Genomic DNA, 17,814 nt, shown 5'->3' with positions numbered 1-17,814 from the left:
AGTTTGTAGGGATTTTTGTTTGCTTTTGCAGCCTCAGCAGGTCAGCTCTGGCCCTTAGCCTTCTCCATTTCATTCTGATGCTTCCTGGGATTCTTCCTGTGTCTATGCATGTGTGTGAGCCTCTTCTCACCTATAGGTCTTCAGCACCCTCCCAGGGCAGCTTCCCCAACCCGCTGTTGCTGCTCTTCCTGCCCCCTGCACAGAGAGCCTTCCTTGGTGCTGTGGTTTGCTTTCTGCCATGCAGGAGCAGAATTCACCTGGCCCCACCATGGGAGTGCCTGTGCTGTACTTGAGGACTGAGAGTCCCAGGACTGCTGGGCAGACATAGGATGAGCATCTTGGGAACTGCAGCAGCGATGCAGTGGCAGAGATGCACACCAGTCCTCAAGCTCTTTGGCATTTAAGGCACCCCCATTCTGCAGCTGAATGTACAGACACACATTTACTCATGTCTTTTAGATTCCAAGCTTGCATTTTAAGCAGATATCTAAGCTGTCAGGAGTCATGCAGTTCATATATGCTGTGACTACAGCTTCTGCCTTCAGCTATTGGAATCTCACTCCTATTTCCTCTTTAATTGGCTTCTCTGTCTTTACCCACTAGCATCCCCTCTCTTCATTGCACCCCACATTTAGCCCCATGATTTGAACTTAAGTGTGCTTAGTTGGTCCATCTGCCCCACAGGGAACATACTTCATAATCAGTAAATAGCTCAGCTCTCTTCCTTTTGGTCTCTTTTCTCCTGAATTGTGTGTGCTCTTCTGTGGGGCTTTATTTTGGTCTCTTTTCTCCTGAATTGTGTGTGCTCTTCTGTGGGGCTTTATTTTGGTCTCTTTTCTCCTGAATTGTGTGTGCTCTTCTTCTCTTAGCACTCAATGGCTTACCTGAATTGGTTGCTTATGTCTGTCACTCCTGCTCCTCCTGCTCAGCCTCATTCCTTCCTTAAAGAAGGCTTATCTTTCTGCTGTAATTTTATTTCTCCAGCTTTTCTTCATCTTGGATTCCCCTACGTTCAAGTGCACTTAGTTTTCTATGTAAGTTAGGGAGCTATGCTCCATAAGGATCACCACATGGGAGAGGGGACAATCCTACAAGTCATGGTAATCTAATGTGTTTTGCTTATGTTTATCTTGTGCCTCTTTGGGCCTTAGCCTATAATTGTCCAGCTGTGTCTTCTTTGTATCAGACCATCAGAGCCAGCTTTATGATCCCCTGCTTGGGCCTGAGCACTTGTCACATGGAGGGGCAGCAGAATGCATGGGTTTTGTCCCAGCAACCCCTCTGCTGTGACTTGTAGCTCTAGACCCAGGGCACCAGAAGGATGCTCTGCATCTCTGATTTTTATGGCTGTTCCTTCAGTCAGGTTGTAGATAAAGATACTCACAAAGATGGAAGGCAACCTAGCCCCTCTGCAGCTGTGACAACATCCAGATGTACTACATGGTCAGGGTGCCTTGTGCTTGGGAGGAGCAGGGAAGAGGTTTCAGATGGTGACACTGGCAAAAACATCACCCTGGGCAAGAGCTCGGAGTCCTGCCTCATCAGCCCACCTTTGCTTTCGTGAAGGATGATCTTTCTCTCAGCTTCCAACCTGCAGGCATCTTCTGGTCCTCTGTTGTTTATGATACTGCAATTTGTTGCCTTGGAAATAAGTGCTGGTTTATCCCAAACAGAGCCTACAGTTTCACAGCACAATCAAGGGAGAGGAGCAGATGGCTACCCCATCTCTTCTGTTGTGTTTCCCATTTTCCTCATCCACAGTTGGATGACAGGAATCTCTGATTCAGTGCAAGTATCTGTGGCCCGGCTGCATCTACCCATATAAGCTGGGGAGCCATGTTTCTGCTGGGATATGACATGCCTTTGTGTCTTGCATCACTATTTTGGCTTCTTGCAAATGGAATTTGACCAAAAAGTAAAAAAGAACCCCAACCTTCTCACTTACTTCAGTAGTGTCTAGCATCAGGGGACAGAAGGAAAGTTCAATACCTGCAGTTTCTGTTTCCCAGGGCTTTGTAGTAACTATCCTTAAGCATTTGACCCTCTGCAACCTCATTTTACTGTTTGAACTTTGGACAATATACACCTTCTACTCTCTGTGGGCACCAGCATTCTCCTTTCCTGCAGTTCTCCTGGGCTGAAGCTGCAGCTGTGCAGCAGCTGTGCTAGGCAGGGCTCAGGGAACTGCATGGAGGGTAGATATTAATTTAAATGCTTTGCTTGGAAGCACCTTCCAAAGGAGCCGGTGGTCCAGAGACTCAGTGGTGTCATGGCCCTAATATGCACTTGGAGAATGGAAGAGATGTGGGGACTCTACAGGATTGAGGAGCCTTCAGGATCTGAAATGGCTGGGAGAATCAGCACTTCCAAGCCCAAGATTAATTGCTTTGCAAACAGTTCTGCTTTCATTCCTCAGTGCTATTCTTTGTGATTCAGTCTGATTAGTTTGAATTCTGTTCTGAGGCTTATGTCCTACCCAGTACTTTGCTGCATGAGTGCTGTCTTTCCTTGCCTGAGCAAATTTAGGATGGAGTGTAACAGAATATTTTTTCCTTTCCAAGTAGTAACATCTTTGGGCAGCTTTCTAGTGAGGACAGGGAGAGCAAAATTCCAATTGGTTTCAAGATTGAGCCTGGTTAGTTTACGAAGGGAATTATATAAGTTAGTTCCTATGGCTGGATTTAGTGATTTGGTGTCTCTTCTAGTTCTACCTTTCTGGGAAACAGCTATGTTAAAAATTCATTTGAAAAAGGGAAAATTATCCTCCAGGTTCAAATATTCTGCATTAAAAATGGAAAATGGAGCAGAGTAGATTGAAAATTGGTTCTTGCCTAGCAGCAGACAGGCTACAGAGCCAGGTCAAGAAAGGAGGTTGGACTGCGGAAAGAAAGAGAATTGCTCTAGTTCAGTGTGGAGATGTGGCTCGGGGAGGGCCAGGCTGGGCCCTGGGGCGGGCAGCTGGGGGTGATGAGGCCAGGCAGGAGGCCAAGAGCATCACTGGAGTATGGGTGCAGCCTGTGAGACACTGGAGGAGGAGAAGGGAAGAGAGTTGCTTCTGATACTTTCCTGCACATGCCCTGTCTGGCTCTTTTGCTTATCACTGAACTTATCCTTTCTACAGTGGGTAACTGACTAAGGATCCTTGTGCTGCTCCATTAATCTGTGGCTTTCCATTAACAGACAGGTGCTTGTACCTGGGGGACCACCGTGCTGACTGCCAGAGATTCCTGGCACTGGCTACTACAGAGTTAAGCGGCCAGGCTGGAGTGTGCAAACAAACAGTGAGACCTGTACTAACAGCCCTGCTTTGTGTTAGTGGGAAGCACAGGCTCCAACTTCTTCCGATTTCTCACCTGTCCAGACTGGTACAGAAAGAAAATGCCTCTTGGAGTTTCAGGGAAAACCACACCTATTTACAGTGGATTCCCCAGGGCCCTCCTGTGGGGTATTAACTCTTCAGCCCCAGGACCACATTCTGCCTTTGGTAGGAAGAATTCCCAATATCCCTGGGGAAGTCAGCCCTTCTACTTCCACTGCAGGGATTTCTCCTGCTTGTCCTCAGGGCATTGGCCCATCCACTCCCTAGAGCAAGTCCCTAGAGCAATTTTTGGTTTCTCCCATCTGTACAGTTATCTCTGTCCAATGCATAGCTGTATACTAGGGTTCTCTCTGTGTGAACTGGGCTTCCTGACCCAGCTCCTTCCCCAGAAAGCAGAACTTGCTCTTCTGTGTTTGGGTTGGACCTATGATCGTGTGTCTCTGTGTTTGTCTCAAACCCCACCAAGTTTCCCTGAGATACCAGCTCATCCCTCCCCCTTGAAATATCCATGCTTTCTTCAGATTTCTTCCTGGTCTCACTGTTTGCTTTCCCTCCTTTCCCTGGTTTCTGAGTTTTCTCGGAAGGAATCCCGTGCTCTGGCCTCCTCAGGCTGGAGTGTTGTGTTGTTGTTTTTCCTTTCGTCGCTATGGGCAGGGATTTTGAGTACTGAGCCAAGAAGAGGGAGGGAAGGAGAGAGGCAGTGAAAGAAGGAGGGAGTACAAGGCGGGTGGGGGGGGGAATGAAGAAAGCCAGAAAAGTGAGAAAGCAAAGTGTTCAGGGGAGCAGGGTGAGGAAGAGATGGTGGAGAAATGAAATGGGGAAGGAGGATAGGGGGCACTGAGGAGAGAAAGAGTTTTGGATAAATATCAGATCTTTTTCATTGGTTCTTTTATTAATAATACTATTGCCATGGACAAAGATATCCAGAGGAAGGCAAGGAGCCCCTGCTTCTCCCTGCCCCAGATCCCTCAAGGACACAAGGCATGAGAGAGCCTTCAGAAAGTGAATGTTTAAGTCTAAAGCAGCCAGTAGATGCACAGGCTGCAGTAGGGAATATGTTAGATGTGAACCTGGCAGGTAGGGAGACAATGCAAAGCACAAAGACCCAGTAAAAATTATAGGATCTTCATTCAGCCTATTGAAAGTAGGAAGCCTGTGAGAGGACTGACACATTTTGGGAACAGGGAAGAAAGGAGAGTAGCTAAGGAAGCTTGAGACACTGCAGAGAAGCTAAGTAATTCCTACACCTAAAAGGAAAAGAGACAAATCTCCCTAGTAGTGCTTTTCAGTTGCTACAGAGAAGGAACCTTCAGGCGGTGAGAACTTCAAAAGCAAGGGTGGTGTCTTAAAAAACAGCAGTCCTCAGGACTGGGCACAAACACCTGAGGAGCAGAGTGCTAGAGAATGTGCAGCAATGGGGTAAGGCAGACAGAGCTAAGGAATTGCAGACTTAGGTCTTGTTTCCATCCCAAGCAAATTGCTAGATGTTCATTATGGGTCTGCAGGCCCTCCATGTACCTGGCTGGCTACATTGCAGCAAGAAATTTACAGTTCAGATTCTCTGCTAAGGAAAATCATACTCCTGGAGCTGCTAGAAGTTATGGAATGTTTCCTGCTGTAGGAAATAACAGCAGGACGTGGGTTTTCCAAAAGCTAGGAGCACTGTCTTTCACAGGACCTTCTTGATGAGGCTAAGTGGCCACCAGGTGATTTGTGCTGGCCCTGCTGAAATAGTGCAGAGCAGAAACTGTGGGCCCTGAAGGCTCAGAGCAGCCTGCCTCTGGGAGCCGTGCAAGGGTGGCTTTATAGTGGAAAGGAAACATTCAGTAGTGAATTTGGGATAGACCTCCAGCTGGAATACTCTGTATGCTTCTCATCACCCATGCTGGGGAAAATAGGGGAAATAAAGTCAGATAAAGAAAGTTACTAAAAAGATGAAACTCCTTCCACATGAGCAGGGACTGCAAGGAATATAACACCAGTTTACAGGGAGGATAAATGGGGAAGGGATATGTATTAGATAGAACTGTAACTTTTTAAGGAGACATATATATTTCAAAGTTTAGACCAATGTCTAACTGACAAAGATAAGAAAGAAATTCCTTTTTGAAGAGGTTATTCCACAACTGTCCAACATAAAGATTATTTCACTTAAGGATCAAGCACTGTCAGAGACAAGCTCTTGCACAGCATTTTCCAACCCTGGTATCTGATCTAATCAGTCCTGTTTTCATAAACAAGCAAGGTGGAGATCACTCAGCCCATCAGCCTGTGTGGCACTGTCTGATGACTGTGGTAGTGACCACTCAGACCTTAGCACTGCCACCAGCCCAGACACAGCTGCTTTCCCTCAGTGACTTAGGGGCGATTTACCATCCTCTCACTCCTACTGCTTGTGTGATTTTTCTTTTCTCCACCCAATTCTGAAAAATGACTGGAAGTAAGGGGTTGTTTTTTTATAAGACTAGAAATGAGTTAGGGATTAATGAAGGAAACAGTTAAATCAGAACTGAGTTGTGGCCAGGGGGTGGTGTGACATGTAGCCAGAGGTGGTCAAATGGCAGCTATGTCTTGTACCACTAGCATTCTCTCCTGCAGGGTGAAGCTCTTTCTTTCTGCAGATAGGTATTGTACTGTGGCTTACAGGAGTTTGAATGTATGAGTCCTAGGTCACATCCTTCAGTGAATGGTTTTCAGAACTGGCCATCAGGATTGCATACTAATACTGCAAACAAAGATCAGGGAAAAGGGAAGCAGATTCATGGGGATTTGGATAATTAAAGTTGGTGGGTAACAGGTGAAATGCGCTGTTTTATATAGCAAATGTTGGATGGCAATTGTGTGAGCAAGCAGCAGGTCTGAGGAATCCCAGTTAGACAGAGACACAGCACAGCTCTCTCAGCCTCAGTGGGTGGGAGGGGATCATTAACCCTGTCAGCCTGCACTGAGAGGCAATGCCAGAGAGAATTTTACATGTAGGACATCAATATGGCTTTGTATCTGCCAGGCATGTCCCACATGCATGTTGTGCTAGTCAGCACTCAAGAGATTGCAGAAGGGTGGACTGGAATGGCTAACATTCTGATTAGACTTAGAATATTGATTAATTTCAAGCACATAGAACTGTGCTTGGTCATGCAACAGAGATGTTTAGGTCTGGTGTATCTTTTGCTTCCTGGCTAAGAATATCTCAGGGAGGTTACTGTGAGCTCATCTCTACTGACAGTGGCATCAGGAGAGTGCAGAGGACTACCATTGCTGGGGCCTAAATATGCTCTCAGTGCACTTGGACAGGGCACATTAAATGTCAAGGACCCTCAGGAGCCTTGCCCATGCTGTGGCTCCTGTGGCTGTGTTCAGACAGGGCTGTAACAGGTTCGAGAGAGAAACCTGGCAGGAGGGACCAGAACTGACTCTGCCTCCCCTGCCCACCTTCAGAAGACAGGGGTCTGGGAGGGCCATGTCCACTCCAGCTGTGAGAGGGCCCCCAGACAATGCAGAAGAGGGTGGAAGAACAGGGGTGGTTGTGGAGCTGTTTTGGGTGTCCTGGCTGAGGCCTAAATGCAGCCGATGAGCAGCACAGTTCATCCGTGTGGAGAAGGCAGAGGAATGCAAGCTGGCAGGCCAAAAGCAAAGACTTCCTGAGGACTGAGAGCAGCCCCTTTGTAGTCAAACTTCTGGGCTGCTGCAGCTCTGTTTTGCTCTAGAGTTCTCTCTGTTCCTGATAACTTTCTGGCCCCATGTTGTGTTGCAGGGGCTGTGTTTCCACGTCCATGAGTCTTCACCTTCCACACACTTTATTTTGGACAAAAATATGCAAATCATCCCTTTCATCTGAAGAGAAAGCCATCTGCCAAGCAGTAAGGTACTGGCGGCTTTTTATGTTCTGTGCAGTGGAACTTTTGCTTTTTTTCTCAACAGCTCCTGTCTCCATTGCAAATGTTGCCATTCACATTTGATTAATTTGTCTTTGTCAGCACATGTTTCCACTGCAGTGGCAAGACTGACCAGCCCTGGTAGGGCCAGACGTGTTTATCTGCATCATTCAGCAAATAGACTGTTGTAGGTGACTTTTTTGTTCACTTTTACCCACTGAAGCCACAAATTCTCAATTAATTGTTACATCTTTTCTAGCCAAAGTGAAACTATCTGAAAAGTAAACATATTTGGTGTTTACATGAGGCAAAACCCAGCTTGGGAAAAGAACAGTTCAAGCACAGGCGGCTGCAAGAGCAGGGAAAATTCCCCTGTGAGACAAGAGTTCCCAAGTCAAGGGAGAATGATGCAAGTTTGTCCCTTTAAACATGTACGTAAGCACTGTCCCAGGCAAGGATTGCTTCCCTGGAACTAGCTCTTCAATAGGTAAGTTAAGTAAGTCCCAGTTGGGACTAACTTGCATTATTATAATAATGGAGGTTCAGCTGCCTCCAGGACCTGCAGTGGGGAAGCAGGGAAGGAAAAAAAATTGTAGGCTGATGGGCTCTCCTTCCCATTTCCCAGCCTTCGTCTGCACAGTCTTGAAATCAGTACTGCAAACATGCTGCAAGTGCAGCAGACAGAGGATGTTGGATCGCTGTTCCCGTCCTTTGGAGGCTGGCTGGGAGAGTAAGGGCCAACACTCAAGGCTGGGGCAATAAATGTCTGTGTTGCAATGAGATCTCCCAGCTCTGCCCAGCAGTGAAAGGGAAATAAAAAGGCAAAAACAGTGGAAGACAGAGCAGGGAGAGCTCTCCTTCTTCCAACCCCCTGCAAAGAAGGGGAAATGGCACTTTCCCACCTTCCCCAGGGTAGGGAAAGGCTGCAGGAGGAACTGTGTGCTGGACTGGACCTTGCTCAACCAGGTCATCAGCCTCTTCTGAAATCCCTCTGGTTTGTCCTCTTCCCTTCCCTCAGGATACAGCAGTTGTGAGCAAGCTGCCATGCCCTGAAGGCAACTTGTCTGATTTGCTAGAGAGAGATGTTGTTTGTCAACCCCACTGGGATACCTGGAGCTTAAGGCAATAGAAAAGTCTGTCCTATCTGATGCTGGAAGGAATGCATATGGAAAAAAATATATCTTGGCTGACATTTCTCCTTTCCCCCAAGATGAGGTGCCAAGATTAAGGAAATATTGGGGTTGTATGCAAAATTGTATAAAAAGTATTCTGCCTCTCTGAAAACAAAACAAACAAACAAAAGAACAACAGCATGAGATTACTAATGAAGATACATGTGCAGTGTCCTGCCAAGCCAAGATGTTAGCTATTTCTGTAGGACAGCTTGGGCAGTTATATCCTATTCTGAACACAGCATTTCTGATCCCACGTTCCTGCTCAGTCTCAGATATTTCCAACTGAATTCTCTTTCTCTTGCTGAGGTACAGATGAAGAGGACGAGGCTGGAAGTGCTGATGGCAAGACCTTGTAGATGATGAATAATGTGAATCCTCAGTTGTGAAAAGAAATTAAATTGGTGAATGCTGAAAAGAAGCAATGACTGACAAGTCAGGGGAAGGAAAACGAGGTAGGGTGGATGATGCCTCTCTGTGGTGTTAGGTGGGTCAGAGAGGTGACACTGTCACTTAGCTGGTAGTGCTGCTCAGCCTGGTGGTTTTGTTAACTACTCTTAGAATGCTGTCTTTCCAAAGGAATGGGAGCCTTTTTGTCCTGAAATGCTGTAGGAGCAACCGCCCTGGAGCATCCAGTACCTGTGGCAGATCCAGCATGGTCTTCCAGCTGTGCAAAGCTTTGCTTTCCCAGAAGAGTTTGGCTGATGCAGCTAGGAAGAGGCCAATATTAGAGAGAAAGAGGAAAGAAACAAACACAAATCAGTTATCAGGAAGGCCCCATTCTGTCACCTGCTCCATGATCCCCATCCAACATCAAGGTGCTGGAACACTGGGCACCATGGGTGTGCCTGTGCTTCAGGCAATGTCCCATCCTGATGTCCCATTGATGGTAAGAAAGCAAAACAGCTGGGAAGAGGCGTCTTGAACCCCTCTCCTTCCCCCTGGTTACTCTCCAGGCCAAGAGTCAAGGAAGTGGTGGAGCTGGGGCTGACAGCCCTCTGCCCTTGTATAAGGGAGCCAGTGTTGTGTGGGGCATGAGCCGGCCAGGCTGGGGGAGGGTGAGATGAGAGAGTTCTTGCCCCCCACGGGCCAGTGGAGTGACCCTGCAGCCCTGCCTGCCCCTGTGCCTTTGCTGCCCTGGGTGAGATGTGCTTGATGCTGTGGAGCCCTGGATAGCCTCTCTGGTCCTTTGCCTCCTTTCTCGGGACTGAGGAGCGGAGGCTCCGCACAAATCGGGCTAGCTCGAGCACGGCTGCCCGGGACGGTGTCCAGGTGTGCGAGAGAGGGAAGCGGAGAGTGTGCGGAGGGGCGCAATAGGAGCGCGGGGAAGACGCGCACCCGGGTCGGGGTGCGAGGTCCGGGGGCGCCGTGGTGCGGAGGGGTCAGGAGCTGCGGGAGCGTGCGGGGATGCTGGCTGCGAGGGCAGAGGGTGGCCGAGGGGTGGCGGGTGCGGAGTCCCGGGGTGCAGGACGCGGAGATGCCTGGCCGTGGGGTGCGGGATGCCGAGGTGCGGGATGTCGGGGTGCCCCGGCTGGTCCCACCCCTGCGCGGCGCTCCCCGCCCCGCGGCTCCGCTCCCCCGCCCTCCCTGACGTGTGGCGCTGGCAGCCCGGCCGGTTCCGCATTCCCGACCCCTCCCCGCAGCCCAGGGGCCGCTATATAACCGGGGCTGATGCAACCCACCCCGCCGCCTGCCACAGCCTGCGGGAGGCGCGCACCGGGGCGGCGGGCGGTGGCGGGCCGAGGCGCCCCGGCGGCGGCCGGCACCCACATCGGCACCCGGCGGGGCCCGGGGGTCGGGGCAGCGGCGGAGGCGGCGGGGCTGAGCCTGCAGCCCGCGCCCGGCCCCTACGGCCGGGCCCCGCGGGCACCCCGGCAGCGCGCTCGCCCTGCACGGTGGGTACGGGCGCGGGCGGGGGACGCGCCGGGCGGGCCGGGACTGCGGCAGGGGCGGGCGGCGGCGCGGGGCTCCGCGGGGGTGGCGGACAGCAGCGGGGGCTGGAGTGGGGGCGCCCGGCGGAGCATCCCGTGTCCCGCGGCTCGGGCAGGGTGCCGCTGTCCGGGCGGTCGGGCGCACGGCGGAGATGCGGGGACACCCTGCGCGGGGGCGGGCACCGCCGCATGGGCGGCTCATGCCGGGCCGCTGCCCCCGCAACGCGCGGGGCTGGAGGTGCCGGGCTCGGGGCTGCTGCCGCACCGGGGAGCTGCGGGGCGGCGGGGGCGGCCTCCCCCGCTCCGAGGGCGCCGCTGCCTCCCTGCCTTCACCTGCCGGCCGGGCGCTCAGGTGAGGGGCGCGGGTCCCCGCCGCTGCCGGCCCCGCTGTCGCCAGCCGTGTCTCCTGGCCGGGAGGCCCGGGGAAGGAAAGGGGCCCTGGAGGTGCCCCCGCCGCGCGGTCCCAAGTCCGCTTTAGCAGTCAGGCATGGAGTTGAATGGAAGTTGCATTCTTTTGCACGCTCTGCTCCAGGAGGCACTTTTCTTTTTTCCATGGAAGGGAAATAGGTTTGAGAGCAAATTGGGGGAAAGGGAGAAATACCAGGGGAGCGAGAGCCACATTATGTTTCCATTTTCCTTTAATGAAGGCCCTGTGGAGGTGTATTTGAAAACACAGGGTCTCCTATGCCTTCAAGGAGGGTGAGAACACTGTGCTGGCTGGTTCCAGGGCCATATGCAGCGTATGGTGGCCAATGAAACAGGGCCTGGCTCGTTCTCTTGCTTGTCTTGGCAGCCTGCTCCATGGCTTGCATTACCAGCCCTGGAACACAACCACTGCCAAACTGTGAGTGTGTGTGCGTGTGTGTGTGCTTGGACTCCAAGAGCTCAGCAGAAGCAAATGCTTCTGCAGCTCAAACCAGGATTTTTTAGCTAGTTTTGGGAAAACTTGCATAAAAATCTATGTCTGGAGGCTCCCTTGACAGAGTATGCCCTGGGAATTTGTTGCTAAAAGCTTGTGTGAGGGCATCTGTGAATGGCAGTCTTTGGAATTCAGATTCCTAGTATTAGTCCTAGCGATTTAAAAATGCAAAATCCTGCCCATCTAGGGGATGAGTGTGTGGGTGCTGGAGCTGCCATCCACATCATTACTGGATCATGCAGCAATTGGTTGCCCCTGGTGTCTGGGGAATTAACAAAATCTGCTGAATTAGTGTGCAGATTATTGCCTCTGCTTCCTCATTGAGATGCCTATGGACGCTTTCCCTGCATCTTCACAGTTATTTCCCTCCTTACAGGATGCAGAGGTCCCTGTGCTACATTCCTTGCCAAGGAAGAGTAAATACTCCCTCAGACCTCTTGCCTCCTCCTGCCCTGTCCATCTGAGCAGTGTGTCCAACTGCTCAAGGAGCACTGAGCATCTGTTCTGTGGTCTCCTTCCCTGTGCTAGTGTTTGCTGCTTCAGCTGCATTGCCCGGGCCAGGTTCTTGGCAGCATGCAGTGCCTTGAATGTGAAGCTGTAAGAGGCTCTTTTCACTGCAGTGGCTGTTCCTAGTGGGCCTGGCCCCAAGAGCAAGGGAGGCAGAGCCATGGTGAGGCGTGGAACCCCTTGCCAGCATGTGTGAATGTCCTGCAGTGCCGTGCAGCAAGGAGGGGGCACTGCAAACCTGATGCCATCTGTCTTTGGCTGCATTTCTCAGTTGCTTGGACTGTCCAGAGTGTCAATCCAAACATTGCAGGCTATTTTAACATGCAGACAGAGAGCTGGAGGCACATACGGGCCTCTGAGCTGAGCAGTGTTGCTGCAAACTAGCCAGAGCTGGTCTTTATATGGATTAGAGGTCTTTGTGGATGACCCTGGTATTTAAGGCATAATTTTGAGGAGTTTGTAGGGGGTGTGGGGGCTGTCATCTCTGAGGCTGTCCTTGGTCCCTGCGGGCAGAGCATTGTGCTGGAGCAGGATTGTCTTCTTGAAGGTTCTAGCCCTGACCACATGTGGTTATGGAAGGTCCTTGGTGATTTCAACAAGTCAGTTGTTGGGCTGCAGCTCAGAGACTGAGGTTTTCTCAGACCAGGATATTCCTTCCTTCTGAAATCCCTTTGAGCTGCTTCAGGTACAAATAGGCTAACTTTTACCTTCCTGCTCTGCACTGCTGTCCAGTGGGTGGTGCAACCTCAAATAATTAATTGCAATCTTAATAATACTGTGATAATTAATGACATTTTTTGCAGTTATTGCACTAACTATGGCAGTAGGGGAGCCTTGCTGTGGTAGGTGCTGTACAAAACCCTGCTGTCACAGGTTGCTTGGAAGTCAATCGCTGCATTGCAGTGGTGGGAGCAGCTAAACTGGAGCTTTTTGCTGCCCTGTGAAGGTATGGAGGAAAACGCTCAGGGAGGAAGGGCTGTGAGCTGACTGCTTTGCTAATGGCAAATAGAGATTATCTCTAAGGCTGAGGACTGGAGAACCAGCAGCCCCCCTTCTCACAAAAGGGACAAGAAGTCAAAGCATTAGACAGGCAGGTGTGGAGGCCTAATGGTGAGACAAGGCAGCTGGACAAGGGCTGCAAAATGGCATTTCTGCCAAGGAGGTGCTGTCTGCTCTGGGCTGCCCCGTGTGCACATGTAGGAAGCTCTGAGCTTCCCTGATGGAAAAGAGGAGGGAGGGCAGCAGGGCTCTTTGCATTCCTGTTTTTAGAAAGCTTCTCATAGCCCTCTGTCTGTCAATGACTCGGATGATCCTCCTGCCAGCTAGAAGTGCAGGACTGAGCCAGAATGTTCCCACTCATGAAGTAGGTTTAGAATTCCACCTCCTGAGGAACAGTTCTTCATAGATTCTTCTTCTGTTCAGTGTTGTGGCCCCCACTCACTCTGAACTAGGGGTGGGAGGTTACATGTATGGGTGTTCACAAGCCCTGCAACTCTTCACCACGTGGGGTTGCCTGTGGGAGGAAAGGAACAGCAGGAATGGCAGCTCAGAGTGTCTGTGGGAAGGGCACAGATGTCTTTGGACCTGCAATCCTCGAACCTGGTTGTAGGAGCTGTCTCTCTCCCTCCTGGGATGGAAATGGGGTGTGAGGGCACTGCAGTGTCCTGCATTCTGAGGTGGTGTGCTCTGCCTCAGTGCTCTTGATGGGCCATGCTGTGAGCATGCCTTTACCTGGCCTTTCAACAAGGGGAATTGCTGTGATGCTATAAAACAGTAAGTCATGTTAGGAGAGACATACACGTTTTTATCCCAATTGGTGTCACTGCAGCTTTTCAGTGTGCTCTAGGTGGTGGGTTCCTTGGCATCAACAGGTACAGCAACTGAATGAATGAATGCACCATGGCTGTTGTTATAGTCCATGTTTGCCAGAGCTACTGCATGGGGACCTGAAAAGACTGGTTACCCCAAAAGGGCTTGTCTGCTGCTGTGTTCTGGTGTTTGGCAAATAACTTTGATCACTGTGGTGCTTGGCACTGGCCCTGCAAGTTTCTGCTTTTAACAGTGCAGAACAGAAGCAGCTGGCCAGAAGGTATGACTGTAAGGTGCTACTCAAAATTAAATACATCTAGAGCAGATAGAATTGTGTGGCAATGGGAGACTCTCATGTTTTAGATAGCAGAAGAAAGCTCTAATTGCATGGGAAGGTACTTGTGGCACTGGGAATGTGGGGTAGTATCTTTCTGCCTTCATCTGTTCCCACTGGGGCCTGAACCTTGAAGTGGAAGTGGAAGAAGAGTCTGTAGGCTTCAGACCATCAGCACTCTGCAGTCTTCTCAGAAGAGTCCAGATGGAAAAAAGCAAGTGGCTCAGAGCTTCAGAGAAAGAGTAGTAGCCAACTGCCCTGTCTTTGTTTAGGAAGTTACATTCTTGGTTCATGAGAAGTTGGGCATGTCAGGAAAGGGCTTTCCTATAAATCATCCTTCTGCTCACAGAAGGAGCTAGATAGATTCAATGTATGACATACAGACTGAGGTAGCTTGATAGCCAGGAGCTAAAAAAAAAGTTTAAAAATGGCAGCAAAGCAGAGTAGAATCTAAGGAACTATATGCTGGCAGTGCTGCTTCTGATCTCCAGATCAGAATTATTGTTCCCTGTTGGCCAGGAGAAGATGAAAGGCCAGTTACTGTGCCCCAAGACAGCACACACAAATGGCAATGTTGTGCTAGGTGCTAACACACTGATGAAGAGTTCAAAGATTGCTTGTGTGGGGCTCACAGACTCCAGCAGTGCTCTGATGCGTGGCAGCTGACAAGTAATGGCAGGCACCCAGGCTGAGCCTGTGAGAGAATAACAGGCAGGCATGGCCTTTATTCTGCAGGCAGCATGGAGAAGGACTGGTAGGACAGACTGTGCCCCAGTGCAGTGCTTAACATGGGTAAAAGAGAAACATGCTGGCAGGTACAGAGTGTCAGAATCTGCTGGCTGGCAGTATTAGATGCTAGACTGGCTCTCTGAGCATCAGAAGAGTACTTGGATCAACCATTATAAATGTCAGCACATGTGAAATAGCTTATGTTGGAAGAAACTGTGATTGTATTATAGACAGCAAAACTGATAATAAGGCTGCAAATAGCCCTTACTCTCACCAAGGAAGCTGACACCAGAGATAAGGCAGTAATAGCAAGTTAAATTGAAGTGTGACTGTCAGAGCCTGCTTTGGGATGTCATGGTCATCTCTGCAGGATGATGCTCATGGTACAACAGTAGCAGCTGCATTTGGTTTATAAAGAAACTAACAACACCTCTGGATGAATAGGATGATGGATACAAACTGAGGCAGTCTATGTACAGGGAATTGAATGCATGATTTCAATACAGGTAGGCATTCCTGTGCCAGTTTTAGTCTGGGTAAGAATAGCAGTGAAGAGGTGGCAGGAGGGGTGTGAATACAGGCTAGCAAGTGGAGCACAAGCCCCTGGGTTATACAAATTATGCCTATACATGTTAGATTTATGCTGTAACTGCTGTGCAAACACCAGCTGCTTTAAAAAAAACAACAAACACAAACCCAAACAAAGAGTCCCCTGAAAAAGCAGCAACTAAATCAGTATAGGAAGAGGAAAAACCCAACCCATTTGAAAAAAAAAAAAAAAGGCCCAAGAACATGAAGATTAGAACTGCAGGAGAAAGAATAGAAAGGTATGTGGGGGCAGGGTCACTGAGGAAGCTGAGCAACTGTATGGGACAGAAACAACTTGGTAAAGCTTCTTCCCTCTAGGCTGTGGTTTCCAGAAGATAACAGACTCTGGCAGTAGGAACAAAACTAAGAATAATGGGTGCTGCCTTTAAGAAATATTAAATCAACCATGTCACAGACTGTTGACCATAGGGACATAATTGGGGAACAAAGCACACAAACACTTGAAACTGGTGGGAAAGATGCAGCAAAACCAAGGTGAACAAAGAAAGCTGTACTGCTGTCAGCTTTTTGAGTATGAGACTGCTGATAAAATAACTGAGTTGATTGAAGCCACAGGAAGAACAGTGCCAAAGCAAGGATGCAAAAGTTGCTGCAATTATCAGGAGGGTTTACAGACATTTCGGCAAGAGGTCGAGTCTTGTGTTACAGCATTTTAACCAGAACAAGGGAGTGTAGAGGCAAAGCTAAGGAAATAAAAACTTAATTTTGACCAGATTTTTGCTGCAAAGATGGTTGCTGAACAGAGCAATGAATGGTATAAGGTACTCATTATTGAACTGAAGTTGTAAGAAAGCCTTCTCTGTCTCCTAATTCCATCTGGAGCACCTTGATGTCGTGGCACAAAATGATGAATAGTGTTGGTGCAGAAGGCAGAGTAATGGTGAATGTAAACTCAAGAAGCTGGTGTCATGCTGATCCAATGGTCTTGTGCAAGATTGCACATTCTCTTTCCCCTTGATGTGTTGCTATTGGCTTCATTATGTGCAAAAGCATAGCTGATACAATGCATACAAAGGAATTGTGTGGTTCGATGTAGGACACCAGAAAGCTAGGTTGTACCGAAGATATGACATTGCCAAGCTCATGTAAGGAGATGTTGAAAGACCACCTGGCATTGAGGGAAAAAGGCTGTGTTATTTATCAGCTCTGAAAAGAAAAAAATATAATAGGAATCCCATCTAAAGCACTGTGTTAGAAAGTGAATGAATACAGAGGTGAGTTGGTTCATGTGCCTTAGAAATAGCAAATGCTGCAAGGGAATATCCAGAAACTAATTAAAATTGGCACCAGCTGTATTCACCCCATCCAGCCAGATGTGGCTGTTGAAGAGCTGCAACTTAAAGGTCAAACTCAGATCCTGAACTTTAAAGTTCTGCCCTTCCATGTGAACATGGTACCAGTATGCTGGAGCTATGGGTAGGCATGTCCATGTCGGCCAGGATAACAGCTTTGGGAGGAAGACTGAAGTGTTAAATAGAATTCCATACTCTGGCTTTTTCACATGATCAAAGTACTACTTACCTCTGTCACTCACCAGAAAAGAATGGGAAAGTATCTGGGGCTTGGGGTGAAAAGAAAGTTGTGCTTACATTAGGAAGAAGCAAAGGAATGGAACAAACTTGGAGTTTGTTCAAGTCCTTCCAATCAGCAGGAGTGACAGTGCCTGGGGCTGAGGGCCCTCAGGAACTGGGGAGATGATCTGTTACTGCACCCTGCTCTGCAGAGAGGGATGGCACCTCTCCTCATTCCTGTTTATTTCCATGGTTATAGCCCTGCTGGGAATGGTGTTACATTCTTCTTCAGCTTGACTCTTGGCAGTTCTCAATGTGCTCCTGAGCTTTCTGGCCCCTGAGCAAGCTCTCACCTGTAGAAGACACTTCCCTTCTTTTCTACCTAGTTCTCAGCTCATTAGCTGAGTGCATGGGGAGGGGGCTGAGTGGTCAGGTTGGCCCACAGTCTGAAGCATGGATTTCTCCTTGCTCCTTATTTCATACATTGCAGTGACCCCATATTCTGTCTGCCTGAGGACCTGGACTGTCTATCCTGGGTGCTGTCAACTGCATGTCATGGTGGAAGAAAATGAATCACAGCATGGCCAGCCAGTCAAGGGAGGGGATTGTCCTGCTCTGCTCCACACACATGTGGCCTCACCTTGAATGCTGTGAGCAGTTTTGGGCACCACAATATAGAAAAGAGATGAAGCCATTGGAGGGCATCCAAAGGAGGGCCATGAGGATGGTGAAGGCCTGGAGGGGAAACTGTGTGAGGAGTGGCTGAGGGCACTGGGTCTGTTCAGCCTGCAGAAGAAGCGACTGAAGGGAGACCTCACTGCAGTCTGCAACTTCCTTGTGAGGGGAAGAGCAGGGGCAGGTACTCTTGTGACTAGTGACAGAACTCGAGGAAATGGCATGAAGCTGAGGCAGGGGAGGTTTAGGTTGGATATCAGAAAAAGGTTTTTCATCCAGAGGGTGGCTGGGTGCTAGAACAGGCTCCCCAAGGAAGAGGTCACAGAACCAAGCCTAACAGAGTTCAGTCAGAGTCTGGACAGCAGTCTAAGGCACATGGTGTGACTCTTGGGCTATCCTGTGCAGTGTCAGGAGCTGGACTCGA

At 49.5% G+C, this 17,814-nt stretch overlaps 2 protein-coding genes across 4 annotated transcripts in view; both read left to right on the top strand.

Moving 5' to 3' along the window:
• The window catches only part of JDP2 (Jun dimerization protein 2), a 46,620-nt gene that overhangs the window by 19,336 nt on the left and 9,470 nt on the right, over positions 1 to 17,814 (top strand). The window contains exon 1 of one of the 3 annotated variants that reach the window (XM_014268128.3): positions 7,283 to 8,821. The exons of 1 other annotated variant lie outside the window; for it this stretch is intronic. In XM_014268128.3, the coding sequence (XP_014123603.2) occupies positions 8,791 to 8,821 (31 nt within the window). In that variant the 5' untranslated portion in view covers positions 7,283 to 8,790. Of the gene's footprint in view, positions 1 to 7,282; positions 8,822 to 10,120; positions 10,262 to 17,814 lie in introns of those variants that run through there. One more of the 3 variants, XM_014268131.3, reaches the window with a different exon arrangement.
• BATF (basic leucine zipper ATF-like transcription factor) overlaps positions 10,144 to 17,814 on the top strand; it is a 38,156-nt gene continuing 30,485 nt past the window's right edge. The window contains exon 1 of the mRNA XM_074542600.1: positions 10,144 to 10,261. The gene's annotated coding sequence lies outside the window, so the exon portion shown is untranslated. The remainder of the gene's footprint in view (positions 10,262 to 17,814) is intronic.

This window comes from Zonotrichia albicollis, chromosome 6, assembly GCF_047830755.1.
Source record: "Zonotrichia albicollis isolate bZonAlb1 chromosome 6, bZonAlb1.hap1, whole genome shotgun sequence".
Lineage (NCBI taxonomy): Eukaryota > Metazoa > Chordata > Aves > Passeriformes > Passerellidae > Zonotrichia > Zonotrichia albicollis.
Note: the sequence above shows the minus strand (reverse complement) of the source record. Positions and strands in the feature narration are given on the sequence as shown.